The sequence below is a fragment of the Salvelinus alpinus genome, chromosome 11, assembly GCF_045679555.1.
Source record: "Salvelinus alpinus chromosome 11, SLU_Salpinus.1, whole genome shotgun sequence".
In the NCBI taxonomy this organism is placed as follows: domain Eukaryota; kingdom Metazoa; phylum Chordata; class Actinopteri; order Salmoniformes; family Salmonidae; genus Salvelinus; species Salvelinus alpinus.
The window spans coordinates 56,572,077-56,598,682 of NC_092096.1; the positions used below are offsets into that span (position 1 = coordinate 56,572,077).

Consider the following 26,606-nt stretch of genomic DNA (forward strand, 5'->3'; position numbering starts at 1 on the left):
GGTCACCTCTGGGTGCCAAATGGCAGACCTGCGGATTTTTTATTACAGAAATGGTATGATGTAATTAATGCTGTCCAGTAATAAACTGCAGCCACCTTTTCATTCAATGTATCCTTCTAAATGTTCTGAATATAATACTGCACTTCACTACATCTCTACGCCCCATGATATTTAGGCTATACTTGTATTTATCACATAGCCTAACCATAATAATAATTGATAATATCAAATAAAAAAAGATTTATTTAAAAAAAAAAAGATTTACGTGATAGAATAGCATATTCGACCACTTATTGAGCAATACAATATCAAGGTAATTATAAAACAGAAATTCTTGCTGGGCCTTTATTATTAAAACAATTCAGGCTAGGCTACAATAGACAGATGTATTTCACCGCACAAACAATCCATTCCAATATAGTTTTTCTCAAGTAGTTCCTCTGAGTAATGGCTGAAAATGAATCACTTATTTAGTAAAAATACATCAATGCCAGTCTAGTGAACAGGCTATACATGCAATAACGGTCCAACAGCAGAACAATTGAATGATGACAATACCTGGAATCCTAATTATAGTGGCTATATGTTTCAGTGAATACATTTGGGTAACGTAATGTGTTGTTTCTACGAGGTGCATCCGTGTGTAGGCATTTGAATAGTTTATCCAGTTGTTTGGGAGTAATTATTGAGTCAGTGCACTTGAGGGCGCTCCAACACCGCGTTGTAGCCTAGGCTGATGCAAAGAGAGAGAGATGGATATGAGAGCAGCCTACAGCCCACTATACAGGCGCAATGGGGACATTGAAAACTACATGTATGTATAGCCTATGTATCTGGCTATAATAGGCTATATAGCCTCTACTTCATCATTACTTTGAGAGAAAGAAACATACTTCTGGGGCAGAACTTGGTTTTGCCATGCAGAATGTTTGCAGAATGATTCAACTAAATCAGCACTCCATTACCATGACATGTCATTAGATCTGTAACCTATGACTCAATCTCTCTTAAATAGACAAACACAGAGATAATGGCAAAAATCCAACAAACATTATGGACAAATTCGTGTAGTTTTTCTCTGGTGACAAAAACATGAAAATATAATAGAGGTATCACTATCATCTACTGCGAGATTCAGACTAGAAAGAGGGGTGTGTGCTGTGGTGCTGACGTACGTGAGAGGAGAGAGCGAGAGAGAAAGGAATGCGCCGCTAATGAGAAAACGGACCGTCGCCGAGCACGCAAGAGCAGACGGCAAAAAGGAGAGAGGAGGAAAAAACGAATAAATGATCTAAACCGTAAAAAAAAGAGTAGAAAGGGGTGGTGGATAACGACGAAAATCGTCACATATATTCACTGGAAGGATTACAATTGCCCGATAGTGGTGAATAAAATCCAACGGGTTTTTTTGATGCTGTCCTCACGGAGAATTGAGCTAACGGGCTTGCTGGTCTTCTGAACGATGCATAGGCTTCTGCTCCTGAGTTTGGCGTTGAGTTTTCACCGTGGTAAGATAAGCGTTTCCCCTGTTACCTGCCCTAATAAACGACACACTGTTTCATGTTGTCGAACAATACCGAGGCTTGTTAAACTTGATGAGGGGGAAAGTTGCTCTAGATTCGTTTCAGTTGTGTGCTTGTGTGTGTGCGCGCGCGTGTGTGTTTATGTGAGAGAGCGATAGAAGTAGATGCTCTTTTCTGCGTGTATGGCCTCGAGTTTGTCATTATATGCGGGGCAGTGTGAATGGTAGGCTATTCCACAGTGTGTGTGTGTGTCTAACATGATCATGGCCTGATTGGTGCGAAAACCTAGTATCCACCATATGACCTTAGTCCTGTGCATAAAATAGCCTATTGCCTTTTTCAAATAGGATGTTAGGCAGAAATGACGTGATTCGAATGACAGTGCGCGTATAAAATGATTGACCAAAGGTGCTTGATATTGGAATTTGGGAACGGCTTGTGTCAACCATTCAAACGTTGCTTGCCATTTTTTATTGGTGCCTGAGATAGAAATGTAGCCTAATAACACGCACGCACACATGCACGCGCGCACACACCAAGGCCATTGTAGACGGTCTCCAGCTTGCCATGCGTAGCTGCCGCTGTAGCCTGCTCTGCTCGTGCGCGTGACACAAAGATTGGAATGGGGACTTTTTTTCGCCATGTATTTCATTTCGAATCGAGGTATGGCCAGCATAGCTTCAAGTATAATACCCCTAATGTCATCTAGATGACATATCTTTAATACATGCGCATTGACAGGTATACTAGCTTATTGTTATAACGTAGTTGCTAGGAGACATGTGCTCAAGGGGAACGTGATTTCTTAGGCTACCTGTTAGATTACAGCATCTTCCTTGTGCTCGCGCAAGGCACAAGGCAACCCTCCCTTTTCATTGTCTACCTTGTTGTGCGTGACAGTCAGAGAGTGCGTGTACTGTGAATGTGCGGGCACGCGCAGGTACTGACCAGCCTAGCACTTTATCGTAGGTAAGGGGCGTGTTTGTAAGGTCTATATAGGATGATGTCATCCATGTAGCCTATGTCTCTTTTTCGATCACTATAGGCTAGCGCAACTCTTTTGTCCTTCACTCAACGTCCATACACAATATTAGTATACTAGTATAACTATACACTGAATGCTAAATGTTAGTATTGTATCACCTTTTCACTGCCTAATCCTGTAAAACAACTGACAGATGGCCTATAGTGTGGCAGCTATAAACAGTAATCGTTATGAATAGTCATTACACACTACAACACATACTAATACATCTCATTCACACATGGAACGAAGCTGAAGCACTCACTCACTCACTCACTCACTCACTCACTCACTCACTCACACACACACACACACACACACACACACACACACACACACACACACACACACACACACACACACACACACACACACACTAAATACAATGGAACCCCTTCAACCCAAATCAACATGCAAATTCTTGTTGTTTTTCTGCAGGTAGCCCTCCTCGGCTCCCTGACAGCAGTTTTCTTTCTCGTAAATCCATCAGTGCACATGAGTGGTTCTTCGACATGCTACACACACACACACACACACACACACACACACACACACACACACACACACACACACACACACACACACACACACACACACACGTGTTAGTTACGTGGCTGTAAACTATGTGTCACACACTGTGCTCATTATGGCAATGGTACAATGTCACAATTGTATCATTCATGTGTAGGCTATACTCTTCCAGCTGCCTGTCCAAAACACTGCTATCAAAACACTGCTCTCAAAACACTTGAAGATCAAAACTATTCTACATTTCTAGTTTTCTTAACAGGCACTTCATATGGTATGAAATGTAAATGTATGTCCTGTTTCCCATTCGACTGCAAAGACTCTTCATAATCCATGAAAATGCAATTGTTGTTAGTAGCCTACACCTGGTAATCTTGCGACACTGCAACTTGGTGTTGCTAATGTACCTACCTAGACTGCTATAACAAAGGCCTCAGTGCAGGTGCAACATTTGTCAGCCTCTGTCCTTAAGGAACAATGCCACAACTACTTAATGTATACACTAGACTGGCATTGTTTTGTCCTTTCTGAATTTCAGATATTTAAGTATCACCAACTGCTGTCCACACATAGGAAACAGAGACGAATACCGCATTGAATGGATAAGATAGTAAAAGTGAATATGGATAATATGGTCTGAAAGGGAGTGATGAGGTTATGTACCCCAATTAATTGGATAGGTGGAGGGAGGATGAGGTCATGATTAACGTTTTGCCAAAAATGGGTGTATCAGAACCAAGGGAGGGTTTCGTCAGACACACACACACACACACACTACCGACCAAAGAACCCAACCCAGTCTCATGAGCTACATGTTCTATTTCAACGTTTTTTTGTAAATATTGCTAAAAAAAACATTTAAATGGAACATGTAGCTCATGAGACTGTGTAGTTTAAGTCACATGTGGATCTATTCATAATGTGGATGTAACGATGAGATATTTTACTATACTCACAATTCCATAATGTAATCAAGCAATACTTAGCATTTTTTTTTTACATTAGTTATGGCTATGCTACAGTGTAACGTTCAATGTCAACACAATGTGACTTGACGCTTTAAAACTAATTTTGACACATATTGTAATGAACACGAGGGGAGACAGAGAGCTGGATTCAAGCGCAGGGCGCAGCAGGTGTTTATTGCAAAGGACCACAGGAGGAGGGAGGTAGCTGGGTCCAGGGGCAGGCAGAAGGTCATACACAGGGGGTCCAAAAGGGCAACAGTACAGGCAGGGAAAATGTTTGGGAGATCAGGCAATAGGTAGATAACGAGAAATCCGATAGGCTAAAGTACAGGCAGGGAATAGGCAAAAGGCGTCATTAGTGATGGGGTGCAAAGAACTGAACTAAATAGTGTGTGATAATGACCTCCAGGTGTGTGAACAGGTGATTAGAATTCAGGTGATTAGGATCTGGAGAGTGAGCTGCGTTCAGGGGATCTAGGTGTTTGAGAGTGTGAGCTGGAAAGTGGGCTGGAAAGTGGGCTGGAAAGTGAGCTGCGTTCAGGGGATTTACGTGTTTGAGGGTGTGAGTTGGAAGCAGACGTTACACATAATAGTAGGGCTGTCCTATTGTTTATTGTAAAGGTACAAAAACAGACTATGAAACTTGCTAGAAAACTACAAATTAGATTACGCTTATTGAGGCTCATTGTTTATCATGTATAGTATAATCTATAAAATAATCAAAACTTATGTGTGTAATAAATCATATTACATTATAGCATTATGTAGCAGCTCAAAATGACAGCAAGCCGTCCGGGCCTATAGCAGTAGACGTTAAAGACTCTACTAAAGCTATTTGACTGGGCTAACCAATGGAGTTTTTAAAACCACAAAGCGAGGGAGAAGGGGAAAGAGAGAGGGAGAGAAAGAGGGCGAGAGAAATAGAGAGAGAAAGAGAGAGAGAGGGAAAGAAAGAGAGAGAGAGAGATAGGAATAGAAGAGAGAGAGAGAGATGGAGCGAGAAGGGAAATTTTGGGGTGGGGGAGGGGTGGTAAAAAGTTGTGTTTGGGGGGGTTCTGTTGTGGCAATAGTGGGGAGGGTTGTCTGGTGGGCAGGTGGGTGAAGTTGAGGGGGCCCAGATCAAGACCGATTAGAGTTTTTATTCGGGGGGTGGTTGTAGTGGGGGATGAAAAGAAAGAAAGCGGGGGAGAGAGAGAGGCAGGGATAGGGAGGGAGAGGGAGGAGGAGGGGTTGGGACCAGGGGGAGAGAAAGGGACGATTACTCAAGCCTGACTGGCTGCTCTGTAGGGACAGTTGGCCACACACACACACACACACACACACACACACACACACACACACACACACACACACACACACACACACACACCTCATTGACATAGAATATGGAAGAGAGAGTTCAAAGTATAATTTTTTAACCCACATCTGAGGCCTCTCTCTCCTTCCCTGAGCTCTGGGGCCTTGGAAGATGCCTTTGCACATGCCTTGGCTTAGACTAGAATTAATTGGCATTAATCACTGTTGAAACTTCTCTTCTTCTCCCTCTTTTTTTCAGTTTTATTTTTCTCCCTCCCTCAGTTTTTCTCTTTCCCTTCTCTCTGTCCTTCCATTTATCCTCCTTCTTTCTGCTAGCTAAGCTCAATTCTCCCCCCTCTCTCTCTCTAATAAGTTCCAGATGTGGTTCTTGCATTCCTTTAGTCAGTGGAAAGGAGAGGAGAAAAAAGGAGAGGGGGAGGGGTCAGAAGAAGAAGCACATGAATTAAAAGGGCACATGATGAAGGAAGAGTACAGCCACCCTGTACACACACACAGACCTGCAACCGCATACAAACACACACACACACACACACACACACACACACACACACACACACACACACACACACACACACACACACACACACACACACACACACACACACACACACACACACACACACACACACACACACAAGATGGGATTCACTACTGTCGTTGGGCTGTGTTCTTCTCCCTCAAAAGTTTTGGGACATTCCCCCTCCCCCTCTTCGCCCACTGTCCCCTTCTCCTCCACCCTTCTTCCCTCCATCCCTATCCCTCTATTCCACCCTCCTCCCCCTGTAGGAATGTGGCCGCCGGGTGATGATGTCATTTGATTTCTCGCTCTCGGAGTTTCTCTTCAAGAAGGGTAGGGAGATTTGTGTCGCTCCATCCGTCTCTCTCTCCCTACGATAACAACATTACAGCTAGCCATCTAACTAAGCTTACAGTTATGGCCCTGGTCTACACTGCTAGCCATACAGCCATTTAGCCTGCAGTAAAAATGGGAACATATTTAGTTAACGGGTTCAACATTTTTTTTTTTTATACCCTAATAGTTTTTTTTTTATGTTGGTTGGAAGGATATGGCTACATGCAGCTCATTTACATCAATTCCATGGTGGTGTAAGTTGAGCCCTTTTTTTACCTTCAGCATCACTCAGTCAAGGTGAATACAGTATTCTTTCTAACAAAGATATCTACATATATTTCAGGATGTTGTGTGTCCCTGTAAATAATCAGAATTCATGTGAACATTACAGTTTTGAAAATATAGCTTGTCCCAAAAAGTGGTCTCTTGGTACGTAGAGCCGGCGGGACAGGGTAAATTAAGCCGCCTACGATTTTTTTTCTGTACTGAATTAAATATTACCACTGCCTTTTTAAAAACCATGTCTATCTTTACTTCCCAAACACAGTTCAAAACAGTCACAATCACTTATTTGGAAATCACTGTGGTGAATTATTGATTCATAACGATATTGATTTTGCTAGCTTATTCAGAGTACGAAACAAAATATCCCTAGATCGAGGACCTAGGTTACTACAAAACTCCACTTTGATAATTCTGTATAGCGTAGCCCTTGATCAGGGTTAGACGCGGCCTGACATTGTTAGTCGATGGTAGTCACCCTTGGTTACCCTTCAAGTATTCTTTGTCATTCATTTGCATGCTCGTTTCAGAAAGGACGGGCTGGATTATTTTGAAGAGAGGAGTTGTGAAAAGCCCAGCATATTCATGTCGTCTCATAATGTGTCAGACACTTTGACCATGAATTATCATATTACCCTGCACTGCTCCAAGGGGTTGTCATGGCCACTGTGTGTCTATCATTGTGTCAGTGGTCCTCACTGGCTGTAGCCATGGTAACAATGTCTGTAACGGTGGTTCAATACAAATAAAGCACTTGAGATGTGAAATATGTGAGATTAGCCCAAGAGAAGAGGACAAAGAGAAAACGCACACATACACACAGAGCGACAAACGGACAGACAGACAGACAGACAGAGGGAGAAAGAGAGAGCGTATAAATTATTCTCTTCCCTTCATTTCCAAATAAATATGTTTCTATAGCAACCATTTTACCAGGGGCTGTAATGATAGAGGGAGTGAGAAATAAAGAGCGGGAACAAGGAAAATACATAAGAGAGGAGAGGTGGAGAGGTAGAGACGGAACATGTAAAGAGATAGAGGTAGAGCAATGGGAGGGAGGGCGTGATTATTTCTGAGTATGTGCCACTTGACAGACAAAGGAAAGAAAGGAATGGAACCGGGGGTACATGGTGACAAAGGGACAGGGAAAGGGGGGGGAGCACGTGAGGGTACATGGTGACAAAGGGACAGGGAAAGGGGGGGAGCACGCGAGGGTACATGGTGACAAAGGGACAGGGAAAGGGGGGGGAGCACGCGAGGGTACATGGTGACAAAGGGACAGGGAAAGGGGGGGAGCACGCGAGGGTACATGGTGACAAAGGGACAGGGAAAGGGGGGGGAGCACGCGAGGGTACATGGTGACAAAGGGACAGGGAAAGGGGGGGAAGCACGCGAGGGTACATGGTGACAAAGGGACAGGGCAAGGGGGAGAGCACGCGAGGGTACATGGTGACAAAGGGACAGGGAAAGGGGGGGGGGGGGGGCACGCAAGGGTACATGGTGACAAAGGGACAGGGGAAGGGGCACGCGAGGGTACATGGTGACAAAGGGAAAGGGGGGGGAGCACGCGAGGGTACATGGTGACAAAGGGACAGGGAAAGGGGGGGGGGGGGCCCGCGAGGGTACATGGTGACAAAGAGACAGGGAAAGGGGGGGGGGAGCACGCAAGGGTACATGGTGACAAAGGGACAGGGAAAGGGGGGGGGAGCACGCGAGGGTACATGGTGACAAAGGGACAGGGAAAGGGGGGGGAGCACGTGAGGGTACATGGTGACAAAGGGGCAGGGAAAGGGGGGGAGCACGCGAGGGTACATGGTGACAAAGGGACAGGGAAAGGGGGGGAAGCACGCGAGGGTACATGGTGACAAAGGGGGGAAAGGAACTAAGGGTACATGGTGACAAAGAGACAGGGAAAGAGAGGGAAGGAACCGAGGGTACATGGTGACAAAGAGACAGAGAAAAGGGGGGAAGCACGCGAGGGTACATGGTGACAAAGGGACAGGGAAAGGGGGGGGAGCACGCGAGGGTACATGGTGACAAAGGGACAGGGAAAGAGAGGGAAGGAACAGAGGGTACATGGGGACAAAGGGACAGGGAAAGAGAGGAAAGGAACAGAGGGTACATGGGGACAAAGGGACAGGGAAAGAGAGGAAAGGAACAAAGGGTACATGGGGACAAAGGGACAGGGAAAGAGAGGAAAGGAACAGAGGGTACATGGGGACAAAGGGACAGGGAAAGAGAGGAAAGGAACAGAGGGTACATGGGGACAAAGGGACAGGGAAAGAGAGGAAAGGAACAGAGGGTACATGGGGACAAAGGGACAGGGAAAGAGAGGAAAGGAACAGAGGGTACATGGGGACAAAGGGACAGGGAAAGAGAGGGGTCTAGGAGTATTGCCAAGGGGAGGATTGAGAGGGAAGATGACAGAGGAGGGGAAAAATGGGCACAATGCATCAGACAAAGAAAGGAGTTTCCCCTCTTTCTCTTTCTCCTTTTCTTCCCCCTGTTCCTTCTCCACCTCTAGCCAGTCACCTTCATTTGTTGAAGGGCAACATGGTCCCTTTTTCTCTCCCTCTATCTTTATGCCATATAACAGTATTGCCAAGGTGATACTCTGTAGGTTATACCCAGTCTAGTCTACCATACTGCCATGCGGTTATTGGCAGTTAGACTCAGGTGGTGTCGGGCAGCAACAGTGGCACTCCTGACTTTGTCATTGTGCCCTTACCCGTAAACCGATCCTCATCATCATCCTCATCTTCATCGCAGTTTTGTCATCCATCCATCTCCTTGTTTTGCCATTTCGGTATTTCAGATATTTAAGTATCACCAACCGCTGTCCACACATAGGAAACAGAGACAAATACCACATTGAATAGATAAGATAGTAAAAGTGAATATGGATAATATGGTCTGAAAGGGAATAGAGAGAGCGAGAAAGAGACAGTGAGATGGACAATTAATTGGATAGGTGGAGGGAGGATGAGGTCATGATTAACGTTTTGCAGAAAATGGTTGTATCAGAAACAAGGGAGGGTTTCGACAGACACACACACACACCCTCATGCATGCACACACACATACACAAAAACACATTTTTTGGGCAGTTACTTTAGACGTCAGCTGTTGCTATGGTGACGCAAGTCTGTGATCCAACGACAGAGCAGGATTGGCTAAACTGGAGAGAGGAAGAGAGGGGGAGAGAGGGAGAGAGGGACTGAGGGAGAGTGGGACAGAGGGAGAGAGGGAGAGAGAGGGACTGAGAGGCAGAGGGACTGAGAGGGAGAGCGGGACTGAGAGGGAGAGCGGGACTGAGAGGGAGAGCGGGACAGAGGGAAAGAGGGATGAATACAGGGATAGATAGGCAGATAGAGATCATTAGATTGATTGACAGATCCATACAAATGTGATTTTATCAAATGTTATTGCTTGAACAGGATTAATAGCATGCACTCAATTCATTCAGGCACATCAGACAAAGCCCTGACGTCATGGCATCATGTTGTAGCCTTTTGTTTGCTTGGGAGACAGGACAACTTTGAATTCCCCCAAAATGATTTTTAGGTTGATCGCGTACGTGTGGTGAGATAGGTAGGGGCGGAACATCCTATCTAGGAATTAAAGGCGCATGTATTCTGTCTCGATGGTGTTCTTATTAGCACGGGGGCTGGGATTAGGCCTACTGTGATAGAAGACAAAGCACCACATTTCACACAGAGCGAAGGCAAATCTGTAACATGTTATGTTGTTGTTAAGATTATGGGATTGTGAGGCACAAGAGGTGTTAATTGTAGGTCTCCGTGCTATTTGGCTGTGTGGTCAGGCTTTGGTGTGTCAAGTGTGGCTATGTTGACAGCAGGGCTTGGTTTATCTTAGTGTCTGTGTGGATAGAGTTTGGTGACCATGATGTCTCTATCCGGCCACATCATCACCAGCCAATGTGGTCAATGTTTTGTTTGACCGTGTGTGTCCTATTTCTATGTGGTCACCGGTCAGGGTTTGACTGTGTGTGTGTGTGTGTGAAGACATGGTATAGGATGTTGTCATATGTCTGTGTGGCAAAGGTTTGGCCATATATGTATTTGCGCGTGTGTGCGATTGTGCGCGTGTGTGTGCGATTGTGCGCGTGTGTGTTCATGCGTGCGTCTTTGTTTCATTAGGGCTCTGTGTGTGTGTGTGTGTGTGTGTGTGTGTGTGTGTGTGTGTGTGTGTGTGTGCGTGCGCGCACTTGGTCAGGGTACTTTGTGACCATGTCTTTGTGCGGTCAGGGTACTCGGAGTCTCTCGATGGCATCTGGGGATCACTGACTCAAGGAAATCAGGACACTCTAAATTTGTCACTGCAGCATAACCCACATAATAAAAGAATACATGAGCTTCCTCTCTCTCTCTCTCTCTCTCTCTCTCTCTCTCTCTCTCTCTCTCTCTCTCTCTCTCTCGCTCTCGCTCTCGCTCTCGCTCTCGCTCTCGCTCTCGCTCTCGCTCTCTCTCTACTCTCTACTCTCTTTGTCTAGCTTTTTCACGTGTTCTCTCCTGCTCAGACACTCACATATTGAAGAATGATATGAGCAAGTAGTATGGAAATACACAGAGAAGAGGCCTACAAAAAGACCATACAGATTTGGGCGAGGATCTGTATTTTTTTTGTTGTACCACTAATGTAAGCATTATCTGGGAAGCTGCTCTGTGCTCTCCTTGTCAAGCTATTGAAATAGCCTGACATCCCTGTTGTCCCAGTGTGTAGTCTGCATTCCCACTGTGGATCTTGTTTGTGGTTTTAAATGACCGTGAAGGGAATGCCTTGTCCAGTGGTGTTTTTGGTAGCGAGAGTGATGCCTTGCCTGCTCTGGGGCTGTTTGGTCCTTAGTTGTTGTTGGAACATAGCATTACGGCCTCATCTCAGTGGTCAGAGGAGGTTAACAGTAGAGGTCGGCCAATTATGATTTTTCATCGCCGATACCGATTATTGGAGGACCAAAAAAAGCCGATACCGATTAAATCGGCCGATTTTTATTTATTTATTTGTAATAATAACAATTACAACAATACTGAATGAACACTTATTTTAACTTAATATAATACATCAATAAAATCAATTTAGCCTCAAATAAATAATGAAACGGTTTCAATTTGGTTTAAATAATGCAAAAACAAAGTGTTGGAGAAGAAAGTAAAATTGCAATATGTGCCATGTAAAAAAGCTAACGTTTAAGTTCCTTGCTCAGAACATGAGAACATATGAAAGCTGGTGGTTCCTTTTAACATGAGTCTTCAATATTCCCAGGTAAGAAGTTTTAGGTTGTAGTTATTATAGGAATTATAGGACTATTTCTCTCTATACGATTTGTATTTCATATACCTTTGACTATTGGATGTTCTTATAGGCACTTTAGTATTGCCAGCGTAACAGTATAGCTTCCATCCCTCTCCTCGCCTCTACCTGGGCTCGAACCAGGAACACATCGACAACAGCCACCCTCGAAGCAGCGTTACCCATGCAGAGCAAGGGGAACAACTACTCCAAGTCTCAGAGCGAGTGACGTTTGAAACGCTATTAGCGCGCACCCTGCTAACTAGCTAGCCATTTCACATCGGTTACACCAGCCTAATCTCGGGAGTTGATAGGCTTGAAGTCATAAACAGCGCAATGCTTGAAGCATTGCGAAGAGCTGCTGGCAAAACGCACGAAAGTGCTGTTTGAATGAATGATTACGAGCCTGCTGGTGCCTACCATCGCTCAGTCAGACTGCTCTATCAAATCATAGACTTAATTATAACATAATAACACTCAGAAATACGAGCCTTAGGTCATTAATATGGTCGAATCCGGAAACTATCATCTCAAAAACAAAACGTTTATTCTTTCGGTGAAATACGGAACCGTTCTGTATTTTATCTAACGGGTGGCATCCATAAGTCTAAATATTCCTGTTACATTGCACAGGCGGCCCAAACTGTTGCATATACCCTGACTCTGCGTGCAATGAACGCAAGAGAAGTAACACAATTTCACCTGGTTAATATTGCCTGCTAACCTGGATTTCTTTTAGCTCAATATGCAGGTTTAAAAATATATACTTATGTGTATTGATTTTAAGAAAGGCATTGATGTTTATGGTTAGGTACACGTTGGAGCAACGACAGTCCTTTTTCGCGAATGCGCACTGCATCGATTATATGCAACGCAGGACACGCTAGATAAACTAGTAATATAATCAACCATGTGTAGTTATAATTAGTGATTAGGATTGATTGATTGTTTTTTATAAGATAAGTTCAATGCTAGCTAGCAACTTACCTTGGCTTCTTACTGCATTCGCGTAACAGGCGGGCTCCTCGTGAGGCAGGTGGTTAGAGCGTTGGACTAGTTAACCATAAGGTTGCAAGATTGAATCCCTGAGCTGACAAGGTAAAAATCTGTCGTTCTGCCCCTGAATAAGGCAGTTAACCCACCGTTCCTAGGCCGTCATTGAAAATAAGAATGTGTTCTTAACTGACTTGCCTAGTTAAATAAAGGTGTAATAAAAAATAAAAAAATAAAAATAAAATCGGCGTCCAAAATTACCGAAATCCGATTGTTATGAAAACTTGAAATCGGCCCTAATTAATCGGCCATTCCGATTAATCGGTCGACCTCTAGTTAACAGATTAGATAGCGTATCTAGTGAGCTACGTTGATTTTATCTGACTGGGTAGGAGCCCTAATTTAGAAGTTTTCGTGGTCATCGCACAGCTTATATTTGGACTAATGGTGGATCACATTGATATTGTCACTTTGGGAGCGGTATTTTCTTTAACGTGGTGTGCCACAGGGCTCAATTCTAGGACCACTGATCTTTTCTATTTTCTGTGATTGACTTGTAGTAGGCCTATGCTAGATATACAAATGCAGATAGTATCTATCTACATTATGTTTTATGTTCTCTTTGGAAAAATGTACGTTCTGTTTCTGTCTGAAGGCTTTTCTATTATTGACCGGGACATTATTTATACATGGCTGTGTTTTTCATGATATCAGGCATATTGTAGGCTACCTCCTTAAATCACACAAATTCAATCAGGTTGGGTGGGTTAGAGTATGTCCACACGTGAGAAAGAGAAAGATAGGGAGGGAGTTAGAGAGAGAGACTTGGGGTCGTGGGGGGGGGGGTTGAGCAGGCATATGCCAGTTGTTAAGAAAGTGAGAGAGATGGGGACCTACAGAGGAAAGCTGGAGGGTTCAGAGAGAGAGAGGGAGGAGAAGTAAGAGAGAGAGGGAACGGGGGAGAGAGAGAGAGAGAAATAGCCAAGCTAGAGGGCTGATATTTAATATGATAAATGGGTTGTGACAGTGTGGCTCTAAACCCCCTCCAACCACTAGAGAAGGAGGACGACCACGGAAATAGACAACAGTATGGCTGGGCCTACCGAGTGGCGCAGCATCTAAAGCACTGCATCGCAGTGCCTGAGGTGCCACTACAGACCCGGGTTCGATCCCAGGCTGTGTCACAACCGGCCATTACCGCGAGTCCCATAGGGCGGCGCACGATTGGCCCAGCGTTAGGTGAGGGTTTGGCCGGGAGGGGCTTTACTTGGCTCATCGCGACTCCTTGTGGGGGGCCGGACACCTTCAGGCTGACTTCGGTCGTCAGTTGAACAGTGTTTCCTCCGACACATTGGTGCAGCTGGCTTCCGGGTTAAGTGGGCAGGTGTTAAGGAGCGCGGTTTGGCGGGTCATGTTTCAGATGACGCATGACTCGACCTTCGCCTCTCCCGAGCCCGTTGGGGAGTTGGAGCGATGAGACAAGATCGTAATTGGATTGCATTTGGATATCACAAAATTGGGGAGAAAAAGGGGGTAAAATACAAAAAAAAAAATTAAATTGAAAGCAGTACGGGAAAAGGACATATACAACATGATGTGTGTATACAGTACATTCAGAGAGAGCGAGAGTGAGAGGGTGAGAAGGGAAGAGAGAGAAACAGCACCAAAAAGTGAGACATAAGTGCGACCTTGATTGTCATTATTACATTTTTTAAGAAGAAAGCGGTATGAAAACATTTCATATACAACATATGTATACATTTATAACAGCTATCCACGTTCAGAGAGCGAGAGAGAGAGAAACAACACAAATAAATGGGAGAAATGCGACTTTGATTGCCATTCTTTCATTGTTTACTAGGACACGTAGCAACAACATTATAGTGTAGACAAGAGAAAGAAAACAAATCCAACTTGAATTCCCTCATCGTTTAATGGCCTTCGTCTTGATGAGCTGCTTATTTACTGTGTGTTGTGTACTGTGGAACAAAACCTTTTTCATATTGGACAAGCAGTCACAACACTTCGTCAGATGAATACGGCACAGTTTTATACTGCAGAAAGAACTGTGGTGGCTCTCAACTGAGAGCTGGAACAGCCCTGTAGAGTAGAGACAATGACATGTACTGTAGTTAGACGCGAGATAGAGAGAGAGATGGAAGAGAAGACAAAGATAGAAAGAGAGGTTTAAGAAAAGTGAAGCCATGAGGGACTGGGAGACGGGGGTAAGACCCAGTGGGTTATATCCTAAGGGTGTAATCTCCCTCTCCTCTCCTCTCCTCTCCTCTCCTCTCCTCTCCTCTCCTCTCCTCTCCTCTCCTCTCCTCTCCTCTCCTCTCCTCTCCTCTCCTCTCTTTCCCCTCTCTTTTCCTCCTGACTCAGCTCAAGTCTCACAACCTCTCTCTCTCCCTCCATTGTTCAATTATTTTTCTCACTTTTCCCTCAATCCCTTTCCATCTTTCTTTATCTTAATGCACTCCCTCTACATCTCCAACGTGTTATCTTCGTCTTCTGTTGAAGGAGAAAGAGATACGATATCAAACACACCATCTGAAATTGTAGATCATTGTAGATTAAGAAGAATTTAGCTTGTAGGCTGTCTCATCTTACCACAAAAACTCCAATGAGTGAAATGCTCCTCTTTGGCTTCTACAGTTTATGTATTAATTCTCAGTTTGTGTATAATGACGCTGTATGTATGTACTGTAGCAACAACACAGCTGTGTATGTAACATTAACACATGATGTTTGTAACCATGTTTATGCACTCTTCTCTCTCTCTCTCCATCTCTCTCCCCCTCCCTCCTTCTCTTACCCCAGTGTGGACAGCGCGTTTCTCCCAGGAGCCAGCGGACCAGTCGGTTGTGCGGGGCCAGAGGGTGATTCTGTCCTGTGTTGTGTTTAACTACTCAGGCATTGTGCAGTGGACCAAGGATGGACTGGCCCTGGGCATCGGAGAGGACCTCAGGGGTGAGACTAGTACAACTCTAACACCGCCCAAGTCAAAACAAACCCAAAGCCCAACACATGAAACCCAGTCTAGTTGCCTTCCTGAAAAAGCCTCTATGTCTGTCTTTCTGTGTCTGTCTCTCTGTTTGTCTATCTGTGTTTGTCTCTCTGTGTCTGTTTCTCTGTGTCTGTTTCTCTGTGTCTGTTTCTCTGTGTCTGTCTCTCTGTGTCTGTCTCTCTGTGTCTGTCTCTCTGTGTCTGTCTCTCTGTGTCTGTCTCTCTGTGTTTGTCTCTCTGTGTCTGTTTCTCTGTGTCTGTTTCTCTGTGTCGGTCTCTCTGTGTCGGTCTCTCTGTGTCGGTTTCACTGTGTCTGTCTCTGTGTATGTCTCTCTGTGTTTGTCTCTCTGTGTTTGTCTCTGTGTCTGTCTCTCTGTGTCTGTCTCTCTGTGTTTGTCTCTCTGTGTCTGTCTCTTTCGTTCTCTCTCTCTATGTCTTTCAATCTCAGGCTCTCAATTCAATTCAAAGGGCTTTATTGGCATCGGAAACATATGTTCACTTTGCCAAAGCAGGTGAAATAGATAATAAAATAAACAATCAGAAATGAACAGTAAACATTACCCAAAAGTTTCAAATGAATAGAGACATTTCAAATGTCATATTATGGCTATGTACAGTGTTGTAACGATGTGCAAATAGTTAAAGTACAAAAGGGGAAATAAATGAGTATAAATATGGGTTGTATTTACAATGGTGTTTGTTCTTCACTGGTTGCCCTTTTCTTGTGGAGACATGTCACACATCTTGCTGCTGTGATGGCACACTGTGGTATTTCACCCAATAGATATGGGAGTTTATCAAAATTGGATTTGTTTTCAAATTCTTTGTGGGTCTGTGTAATCTGAGGGAAATATGTGTCTCTAATATGGTCATACATTTGGCAGGAGGTTAGGAAGTGCAGCTCAGTTTCCACCTCATTTTGTGGGCAGTGTGCACATAGCCTGTCTTCTCTTGAGAGCCAGGTCTGCCTACGGTGGCCTTTCTCAATAGCAAGGCTATGCTCACTGAGTCTGTACATAGTCTAAGCTTTCCTTAATTTTGGGACAGTCACGGTGGTCAGGTATTCTGCCACTGTGTACTCTCTGTTTATGGCCAAATAGCATTCCAGTTTGCTCAGTTTTTTGGTTAATTCTTTTCGATGTGTCAAGTAATTATCTTTTTGTTTTCTGGTGATTTGGTTGGGTCTAATCGTGTTGCTGTTCTGGGGCTCTGTGTGGTCTGTTTGTGTTTGTGAACAGAGCCCCAGGACCAGCTTGCCTAGGGTTCATCTCTTAGGTTTATCTCTATGTACAGTAGGTGACGACTTTGTTATGGAAGGTTTTGGAATCTCTTCCTTTTAGGTGGTTGTAGAATTGAATGGCTCTTTTCTGGATTTGGATAATTAGCGGGTGTCGACCTAATTCTGCTCTGCATGCATTCTTTGATGTGCACAGAGGATGTTTTTGCAGAACTCTGCATGCTGATTTAAAATGTTGTGTTTGTCCCATTTTGTGGATTCTTGGTTGGTGAGCGGACCCCAGACCTCACAACCATAAAGGGCAACGGGTTCTATAACTGATTCAAGTATTTTTTTGCCAGATCCTAATTGGGATGTCGAATTTTATGTTCCTTTTGATGGCAAAGAAGGCCCTTCTTGCCTTGTCTCTCAGATCGTTCACAGCTTTGTGGAAGTTACCTGTGGTGCTGATGTTTAGGCCGAGGTATGTATCGTTTTTTGTGTGCTCTAGGGCAACAGTGTCTAGATGGTATTTGTATTTGTGGTCCTGGCGCTCTCTCTCTCTCTATCGATCCATCTCTCTATACCTATACCTCTGTATTATACACATGAACTACTCATGGTGTGATTTTGGTAACGTACAAGAACTCAAGTCCTTTTGTTCACATATAACTACCTCACAATCAAATGTCGACCCCATTACCTCCCTAGAGAACTTTCTTTGGTTAGCGTCACAGCTGTGTATATTCCACCTCAAGACGATACCCCGATGGCTCTCAGGGAACTACACTGGACCTTGTGCAAATTGGAAATTGCCTATCCTGATGCTGTATTTATTATAGCTTGGGACTAAAGCAAATCTAAGGGAAACGCTACCGAAGTTCTATCAACACATCGCCTGCAGTACTCACACTTCAAAAACTCTCGACCATTGTTACTCTCCCTCCCGGGATAGCTACAAGGCCCTCTCCCGCCCTTCCTTCGGCAAATCAGAGCACGACTCCATTTTTGCTTATAAGCAGAAACTCAAACAGGAAGTATCCAGGCTAAGGTCTATTCAGCGCTGGTCTGACCAATCGGAATCCATGCTTCAAGACTGTTTTGATCACGCGGACTAGGATATGTTTCGGGTTGCCTCTGAGAATAACATTGACGTATGCACAGTGACTGAGTTCATCAGGAAGTGTATAGGGGATGTTGTTCCCACTGTGACGATTAAAACCTATCCAAACCCCAAAATGTGGATAGATGGCAGCATTCGTTCAAAACTGAAAGCGCAAACCACCACATTTAACCACGGCAAGGTGACTGGGAATGTGATCGAATACAAACAGTCTAGTTATGCCCTCTGTAAGGCAATCAAACAGGCAAAACATCAGTACAGAGACAAAGTGGAGTCGCAATTCAAAGGCTCAGTCAAGAGACGTACAGTATGTGGCAGGGACTCCAGACCAATTACGGATTATATAGGGAAAACCAGCCACATAGCGGACACAGAGTCTTGCTTCCGGACAAGCTTAACATCTTCTTCGCCCGCTTTGAGGATATTACAGTGCTGCCAACAAGGGCCTCTCCCAAGGACTGTGAGCTCTTGTTCTCCGACGTGAGTAAGACATTTAAGCGTGTTAACCCTCTCAATGCTGCCGGCCAGGACTGCATCCCTAGCCGCGTACTCAGAGCATGCGCAGACCAGCTGGCTGGAGTGTTTACGGACATATTCAATCTCTCCCTATCCCAGTCTGCTGTCCCCACTTGCTTCAAGATGTCCACCATTGTCCCTGTACCCAAGAAAGCAAAGGTAACTGAATGAAATTACTAGCACTCACTTCTGTCATGAAGAACTTTGAGAGACTAGTTAAGGATCATATCACCTCCACCTTACTCGACATTCTAGACCCACTTCAATATGCATACCGCCCCAATAGATCCACGGATGATGCAATCGCCATTACACTGCACACTGCCCTATCCCATCTGTGCAAGAGGAATACCTATGTAAGAATGCTGTTCATTGACTACAGCTCAGCCTTTAACACCATAATACCCTCCAAGCTCATCATTAAGCTCGGGGCTCTGGATCTGAACCCCGCCCTGTGCAACTGAGTCCTGGACTTCCTGTTGGGCCGCCTTCATGTGGTGAAATTAGGCAACAACACCTCCACTACGCTGATCCTGAACACAGGGGCCCCACAAGGGTATGTGCTCAGCCCACTCCTGTACTCCCTGTTTACCTATGACTGTGTGGCCACGCACACCTCCAACTCAATCATCAAGTTTGCAGACGACACAAAAGTGGTAGGCCTGATTACCAACAACGATGAGACAGCCTACAGGGAGGAGGTGAGGGCCCTGGCAGAGTGGTGCCAGAAAAATAACCTCCCCCTCAACGTCAACAAAACGAAGGAGCTGATCGTGGACTTCAGGAAACAGCAGATGAAGCACCCCCCTATCCACATCAACAGGGCCGCAGTGGAGAAGGTGAAAAGCTTCAAGTTCCTCGGCGTACACATCACTGACAATCTGAAATGGTCCACCCACACAGACAGACAGTGTGGTGAAGAAGGCGGAACAGCGCCTCTTCAACCTCCAGAGGTTGCACCATTGAGAGCATCTTGTCGGGCTGTATCACCACCTGATATGGCAACTGCACCACCCGCAAACGCAGGGCTCTTCAGAGGGTGGTGAGGTCAGTCAAAGGTCACTCTAAAATGTGCAGTTTTGTCACACAACACAATGCCACAGATGTCTCAAGTTTTGAGGGAGCGTGGAATTGGAATGCTGACTGCAGGAATGAGCATTTGCCAGATAATGTCATGTTCATTTCTCTCCAACGTAATTTTAGAGAATTCGGCAGTACATCCAACCGGCCTCACAACTGCAGACCATGTGTACCACGCCAGCCCAGGACCTCTACATCCGGCTTCTTCACCTCCTGGATTGTCTGAGACCAGCCACCCGGACAGCTGATGAAACAGGATAATTTCTGTATTAATGCCCTTTTGTGGCTGTGCCTGGCTCCCCAGTGAGTGGACCTGGCTCCCAAGCGGGTGGGCCTATGCCCTCCCAGGCCCACCCACGGCTGCGCCCCTGCCCAGTCATGTGAAATCGAATGAATTTATTTTAATTGACTGATTTTCTTAAATGAACTGTAACTCAGTAAAATTGTTGAAATTGTTGCATGTTGCATTTATATTTATATATATACTGTATATTTATAATCCGGACCCTGACATTGCTTGCCTTAATATTTCTATATTTCTTAATTCCATTTAGATTTTACTTTTAGATTCGTGTGCATTGTTGTGAATGTTAGATACTACTGCACTGTTGGAGCTAGGAACACAAGTATTTCACAAGCACATCTGCTAAATATGTGTATGCGACCAATAACATGTTATGTTATGATTTAATATTCTCTCTCTCCTACTTGTACAATAAAGGCTTGTTATTCTATCTTTCCTGCCACACTTCTGCCCTCTTTCCTCTCTCTCTTTCTTTGCAGCCTTCTCTCCCTGCTTCATTGCCTGTTCCTCCCTCTCTCTCCCTCTCTCCTCTGTTCATGCTCAACCCCTCTATCATTCTTCATTCTCCCTCCCCCCCCCCTCTCTGCCGCTCTCTTCCTCTCCTTCACACTCTCCTTCTCTTTCTTTGCCTCTGCTCTCTCTCAAACCCTCTCTCATTCTTTCTCTCCCTCCCTCCCTTCCTCTGCTGCTTTCTCCCCTCGTCCCGTTTGTCTGTCCCCTCACCATTCCTCTCTCGCTCTCTCTCTCTCTCCGTCTCTTTTAATCACATTGTTACTGTAATGGTTCAGTGCTTCAAGCCAAAGCTTTTAAATAGAAACATGTGAATGAACACTGGTTCCCTTATACACACGCTCCCTCTCCCTGCCTCTCTCCCTCGCTCTCTCGCCCTCACCCTGCCTCTCCCTCGCTCTCTCCCTCTCCCTGCTTCGCTCCCTCGCTCCTTCTCCATTTTAGTCATTTAGCAGACCCTTGCTCTCTCTCCCTCTCCCTTTATCTCTCCCTCGCTCCCTTTCGCTCATTTGACATTTCACATGCTAATACACGCATAGACAACACACAGACACACATGCAATGCCACGTACAAGGACACACAAGGTTAGGGAGGGCAAGCTAATTTGAAGCATACAGTACATGCTACAGTGACAGACAGATTCAGATGGAATTTATGTATAGGACAGTGGACATGAAATCTGCACCAGCATTTCTGTCCGTTTGGAGTCCTCTAAAACGTCGTTGTCATAAATGCATGCATTTCTTCCCTGGCTGGAGAAAGAGAGCATGGCTGCCACCTACTGGGGAGAATGTATGGCACCACTGGAACTGTGAAAGACAGCGAGAGAGAGCGAGTGAGAAAGAGAGAGAGATGTGAATATGTGCATGGTTGTGTGCATTTGCATAAGGGATTACGCACAGGTGTTTTTGGCTTGCTAGCATTACATTCAATACATTCCAAACGAGCCTTTCCCTCCCATTTATCATTCAACCAGCCTCCACTGGTTGTCCCTACATGTCTGACTCTCTCTCCCTTCCCCTCCAGCCTGGCCGAGGTACCGTGTGATGCGGGTGCAGGAGCTGGGCCAGTATAACCTGGAGATCATCTCAGCTGAGCTGTCTGATGACTCCCTGTACGAGTGTCAGGCCCCAGACGCTGCGTTACGTTCTAGAAGAGCCAAACTCACTGTCCTCAGTAAGATACAGCAAGTGTGTGTGTGTGTGTACATGTATGCGTGTGTGTGTGTGCGTAACCCCCCTGTCCTGTGTCCAGTCCCTCCAGATGACCCAGTGATCGACGGGGCCCCTGAGGTGCTGTTGAATGCAGGCGACCACTATAACCTGAGTTGTGTGGCCCGTGGGGCCAAGCCCCCTGCCATGATAGAGTGGCAAAAAGACGGGCTCCCCGTAGACGGAGCAGTCAGCACCACCGTGAGTCAATTAAAAATGCATCTACACATACATGCACCTAGTATTACAACACAAACACAGACACACACTCAATCATGTTTTACCTATACTCTTTCTCATCCTTCTATTGGCTGTCTTGTCTTCCTTCTTCTTCTCTCTTCTCTCTCCATCAGGAGGTGCTCCCAGACAGGAAGAGGGTGACGACCCACAGCTTCCTGCCCATCCACCCAGTGGACACAGACACAGGGAGGAACTACAGCTGTGTGGCCAGCAACCTGGCTATCCCCACTGGGAAACACACCACCGTCACCCTCAACGTACACCGTAAGTCACCCTCAACGTACACCGCAGCGACTTGTTCATAACCATCCCTTTAGCTTGACATATATTCACTATTTACTGTACGACTGAATATCTGAGCTTATTTAAGGACAACAGTGTCTAGTGACAACCAGGAAGTACACTTAGATCACTGCCCAGGAACCTTGAGGGGGTTCTCTATTTTTCCGTCGGCTCTCTCTGCTCCCCACCACTCCCTCCTTCTCTTTATAATTTGCTTATTCGCTGATGTATCGGAGTGACTTAGAGATTCCCTGCCCTCTCCCCCAGACCCCCCCATGGTGACCCTGTCCATCGAGCCTCGCTCCGTCTTAGAGGGGGACAGAGTCACCTTCACCTGCGCCGCCTCCGCCAACCCTCCTATCATGGGATACATGTATGTACTGTGTACCTCTGTCGACCTCTATAGATCTGTTAATCCTTCTGTCTATCTATATGTCCACCTGTCTCTCTAGCCGTGCATTAGCCTAGCTGGGTAGTTGTATTTATCTGGGTTTCATGTGTTTTTCGTTGTGAGCAAGGGTTTGGCCAATGCGGGAATCAAACCCACAACTCTGGCAGTACATGTTTATTCATACATTCGTATGTGTTCTTTCTCAGGTGGGCTAAGGGTGGAGTGATCCTGCAGGGGGCCAGAGAGAGTGTGTTCACCACCAAGGCGGACCACTCCTTCTTCACAGAGCCTGTGTCCTGCTCAGTGTTCAACGCTGTGGGTAAAACCAACGTCAGCATCCTGGTCGATGTACACTGTGAGTCTCTGAACCTCCATGGCTGGCAAATACTCTGTCAGGGGTGAAAGTAATGTGGTACGGTCGGGTACGGCGTCCCGGTAAAATAAATAGTGGGGGTACGCCGTATCGGTAAAACATGAGCCTATTACTAATTAAAACAAAATTTTAAGGAAACTGTAGGTTATTACACCATGATTTATCATTAGGCCACCGCATGTCAGAGGCATTAAAAATGAGCGAATGGACTTGAAAGTGGTTGGTATAGCCTTCGCTCCAAAATGCAATGTGGTTCGACGAGAACACTGACGTTTTGCCAAGGCAGAGATGAATGGCCGACACCGAGACGTGGGCGGACAGCAGTGGATGCATAAATTCTGGATGAATGACAATTGCCAAAATGTCATTACTCTTTGTGCTGTTTAACGTAAAAGATGTCTCACCATTCACCACTGTTTGAAGACTGAAATTATGTTGCGAGTGGATGAACGTGCGCGGGTCGCCTACTAAAGGAGCCCTTTGAAGTGATCGTTTGAAAATCAGATGAAAACATCATGACTGGTTGTGTTTATGCCACAACAAAAGGTAATACATTTTGAAAGTTACATGACAAACCTTTACGACTAGGCACACAGAGATCCTATTGAATTAATAGGGATTCTATATGTAATTCCATGATTAAGCGCGTGCACACACAGGTTGTCTTTACCGTTAAGAAATGAAATCTACTTTCACCCCTGACTCGATCTCAATCTCCCCTCATACTGTACCCCTATCTCCTAAACCTAATCATCTATACCCTCTCTCTCTTGATCTCTCGCTTTTTCTCTGTAGCAAGTCGGTTTTGTATTGTATTTGAATTTGTTATCTTAGTTGGTTAAGTAAAGGCGAATGTTCTCTCTCTCTTTCCAGTTGGTCCTATCCTGGTAGTGGAGCCTAGGCCAGTGACCGTGGACATAGACTCTGATGTCACTCTGAACTGCAAATGGGCTGGCAATCCTCCTCTCACCCTCACCTGGACCAAGAAGGGCTCCAACATGGTGAGAACCAGCTCGCTCTCTAACTCCTCCACTCTCCTCCTTTTTCTCCCCAATTTTGTGATCTTAAATTGCGATCTTGTCTCATCGCTGCAACTCCCCAACGGGCTTGGGAGAGGCAAAGGACAAGTAATGCGTCCTCCGAAACATGACCTGCCAAACCGTGCTCCTAACACCTGCCCGCTTAACCCAGAAGCCAGACGTACCAATGTGTCGGAGAAAACACTGTTCAACTGCTGATCGAGGTCAGCCTGCAGGTGCCCAGCCTCCCACAAGGAGTCGCTAGAGCGCGATGAGCCAAGTAAAGCCCCCCTGCCACACTATGGGACTCTCTGTCATGGCCGGTTGTGACACAGCCTGGGATCGAACACGGGTCTGTAGGGTCTGGCTTAGGCCGCTGCGCCACTCGGGAGGCCCCACTTTCCACCTTTCTTTTGCTGTATCTGTATCTTCTTTTGCTGTCTGTATCTTTATAGTCTCCCTCTCTCTTCTATCCCTTTGTCTCTCTATTATTTATGCTCCCGTGCTCTGTTCATCTCTCTCTTTCTCTTGGCTTTTTCCTGATTCCCACCGCTTCTCTCCTCCATCTGTCTCTCTCACTTCTTCACTTTTCTGTCTCTATATTATTCTAATTTCAATTCCTTCAGTGTCCATTTCTCTCTCCCATCCTAATCCCTTTCTATCTTTTTATAGTCCCCCTCTCTATTTTATCCCGTCCTTCTTCACCTCTGCCTGTTTTTTGCGCAGGTTGACGTTTATTGTCATGAATCTTGTCTTGGAGGCAGAACTGAGGGATTTCCGCAAGTTGGGCCAGCTGCAAAGTAAAACAATTCTATATTGTAAAATTCATAGCGGGAAAATGCGCTTTTTGGTTTTGCTTTAAAGTTAAGGTTAGGCTAGCCTCGTCCCGAAACAGGCTTCCCGTAAACGGGGAGACTGGGGAAGTTCCATGGAGGAAATCAGCTAAAGCGGTGTCGAAAACCCGGTGTAAATCAGTGAAGCCGCGCAACACGCCATACCAATCCAATGCCTTGTTTGGGCAGAGCTCCAAAGGTGCTCCCCAGATTAGCGCCGTAGGGGCGACAGCGCGTGACGACAAAACATTTAAACAAACAAACACAACATTTTAGAATGTTTGTAGAACTCTGGTTTTCACAGCATTTCAATGTTATATTGAGATGAGCTAAAGCTGCAGCAAAAGGGGAGAAATTGTCTACAATACTGACCATATCAATATTTTTTATTTTGACGTTTCTGAAGTGATATTTGTCTGTAAAGGCTAGCATAAGGGACAAGACGTAGCTAGCCACAATGAGGTTCGTTTTTTGGAAAAGTCAGCTAACCTTGTAAGCTACCTAGATATAACTAACTTCTCTGACGATTATAAAGCCAACAAAATGTTCATAAAAACAACATATTATTGACCTAAAAGGTTAGCCCAGTCGCTAATTTATGCAGGGTCAGTGATACATTTATTTATTTTTATTTTATTTAACCTTTATTTAACCAGGTAGGCAAATTGAGAACACGTTCTCATTTACAATTGCGACCTGGCCAAGATAAAGCAAAGCAGTTCGACACATACAACAACACATAGTTACACATGGAGTATAACAACATATAGTCAATAATACAGTGAAAAAAAATAAAAAAAATAAGTCTATATACAATGTGAGCAAGTGAGGTGAGATAAGGGAGGTGAAGGCAAACAAATATATGTATAAATAAATAAAAATATAAAAGGCCATGGAGGCGAAGTGAGTACAACACAGCACGTAAAATAAAAACTAAAAAAACAATGGAATGGTTGGTTTGCGGTGGAAGAAAGTGCAAAGTAGAGACAGAAATAAAGGGGTGCAAAGGAGCAAAATAAATTAATAAATAAATACAGTAGGTAAAGAGGTAGTTGTTTGGGCTAAATTGTAGATAGGTTATATACAGGTGCAGTAATCTATGAGCTGCTCTGACAGCTGGTGCTTAAAGCTAGTGAGGGAGATAGGTGTTTCCAGTTTCAGAGATTTTTGTAGTTCGTTCCAGTCATTGGCAGCAGAGAACTGGAAGGAGAGGCGTCCAAAGGAAGAATTGGTTTTGGGGGTGACTAGAGAGATATACCTGCTGGAGCGCGTGCTACAGGTAGGTGCTGCTATGGTGACCAGCGAGCTGAGATAAGGGGGGACTTTACCTAGCAGGGTCTTGTAGATGACCTGGAACCAGTGGGTTTGGCGACGAGTATGAAGCGAGGGCCAGCCAACGAGAGTGTACAGGTCGCAGTGGTGGGTAGTATATGGGGCTTTGGTGACAAAACGGATGGCACTGTGATAGACTGCATCCAATTTATTGAGTAGGGTTTTGGAGGCTATTTTGTAAATGACATCACCGAAGTCGAGGATTGGTAGGATGGTCAGTTTTACAAGGGTATGTTTGGCAGCATGAGTAAAGGATGCTTTGTTGCGGAATAGGAAGCCAATTCTAGATTTGACTTTGGATTGGAGATGTTTGATGTGAGTCTGGAAGGAGATACATAGAGCAACCATGTACCGTCTATCTATGGCGAAAA

At 45.1% G+C, this 26,606-nt stretch overlaps 1 protein-coding gene across 2 annotated transcripts in view; it reads left to right on the forward strand.

Moving 5' to 3' along the window:
• Positions 1–1,196: 1,196 nt before the first annotated feature.
• Positions 1,197–26,606, forward strand: part of LOC139534508 (kin of IRRE-like protein 1) — a 39,479-nt gene continuing 14,069 nt past the window's right edge. The window contains exons 1-8 of one of the 2 annotated variants that reach the window (XM_071333693.1): positions 1,197–1,508; positions 15,619–15,768; positions 21,581–21,730; positions 21,809–21,966; positions 22,119–22,269; positions 22,555–22,660; positions 22,885–23,033; positions 23,925–24,052. In XM_071333693.1, the coding sequence (XP_071189794.1) occupies positions 1,463–1,508; positions 15,619–15,768; positions 21,581–21,730; positions 21,809–21,966; positions 22,119–22,269; positions 22,555–22,660; positions 22,885–23,033; positions 23,925–24,052 (1,038 nt within the window). In that variant the 5' untranslated portion in view covers positions 1,197–1,462. The remainder of the gene's footprint in view (positions 1,509–15,618; positions 15,769–21,580; positions 21,731–21,808; positions 21,967–22,118; positions 22,270–22,554; positions 22,661–22,884; positions 23,034–23,924; positions 24,053–26,606) is intronic. The other variant, XM_071333694.1, reaches the window with a different exon arrangement.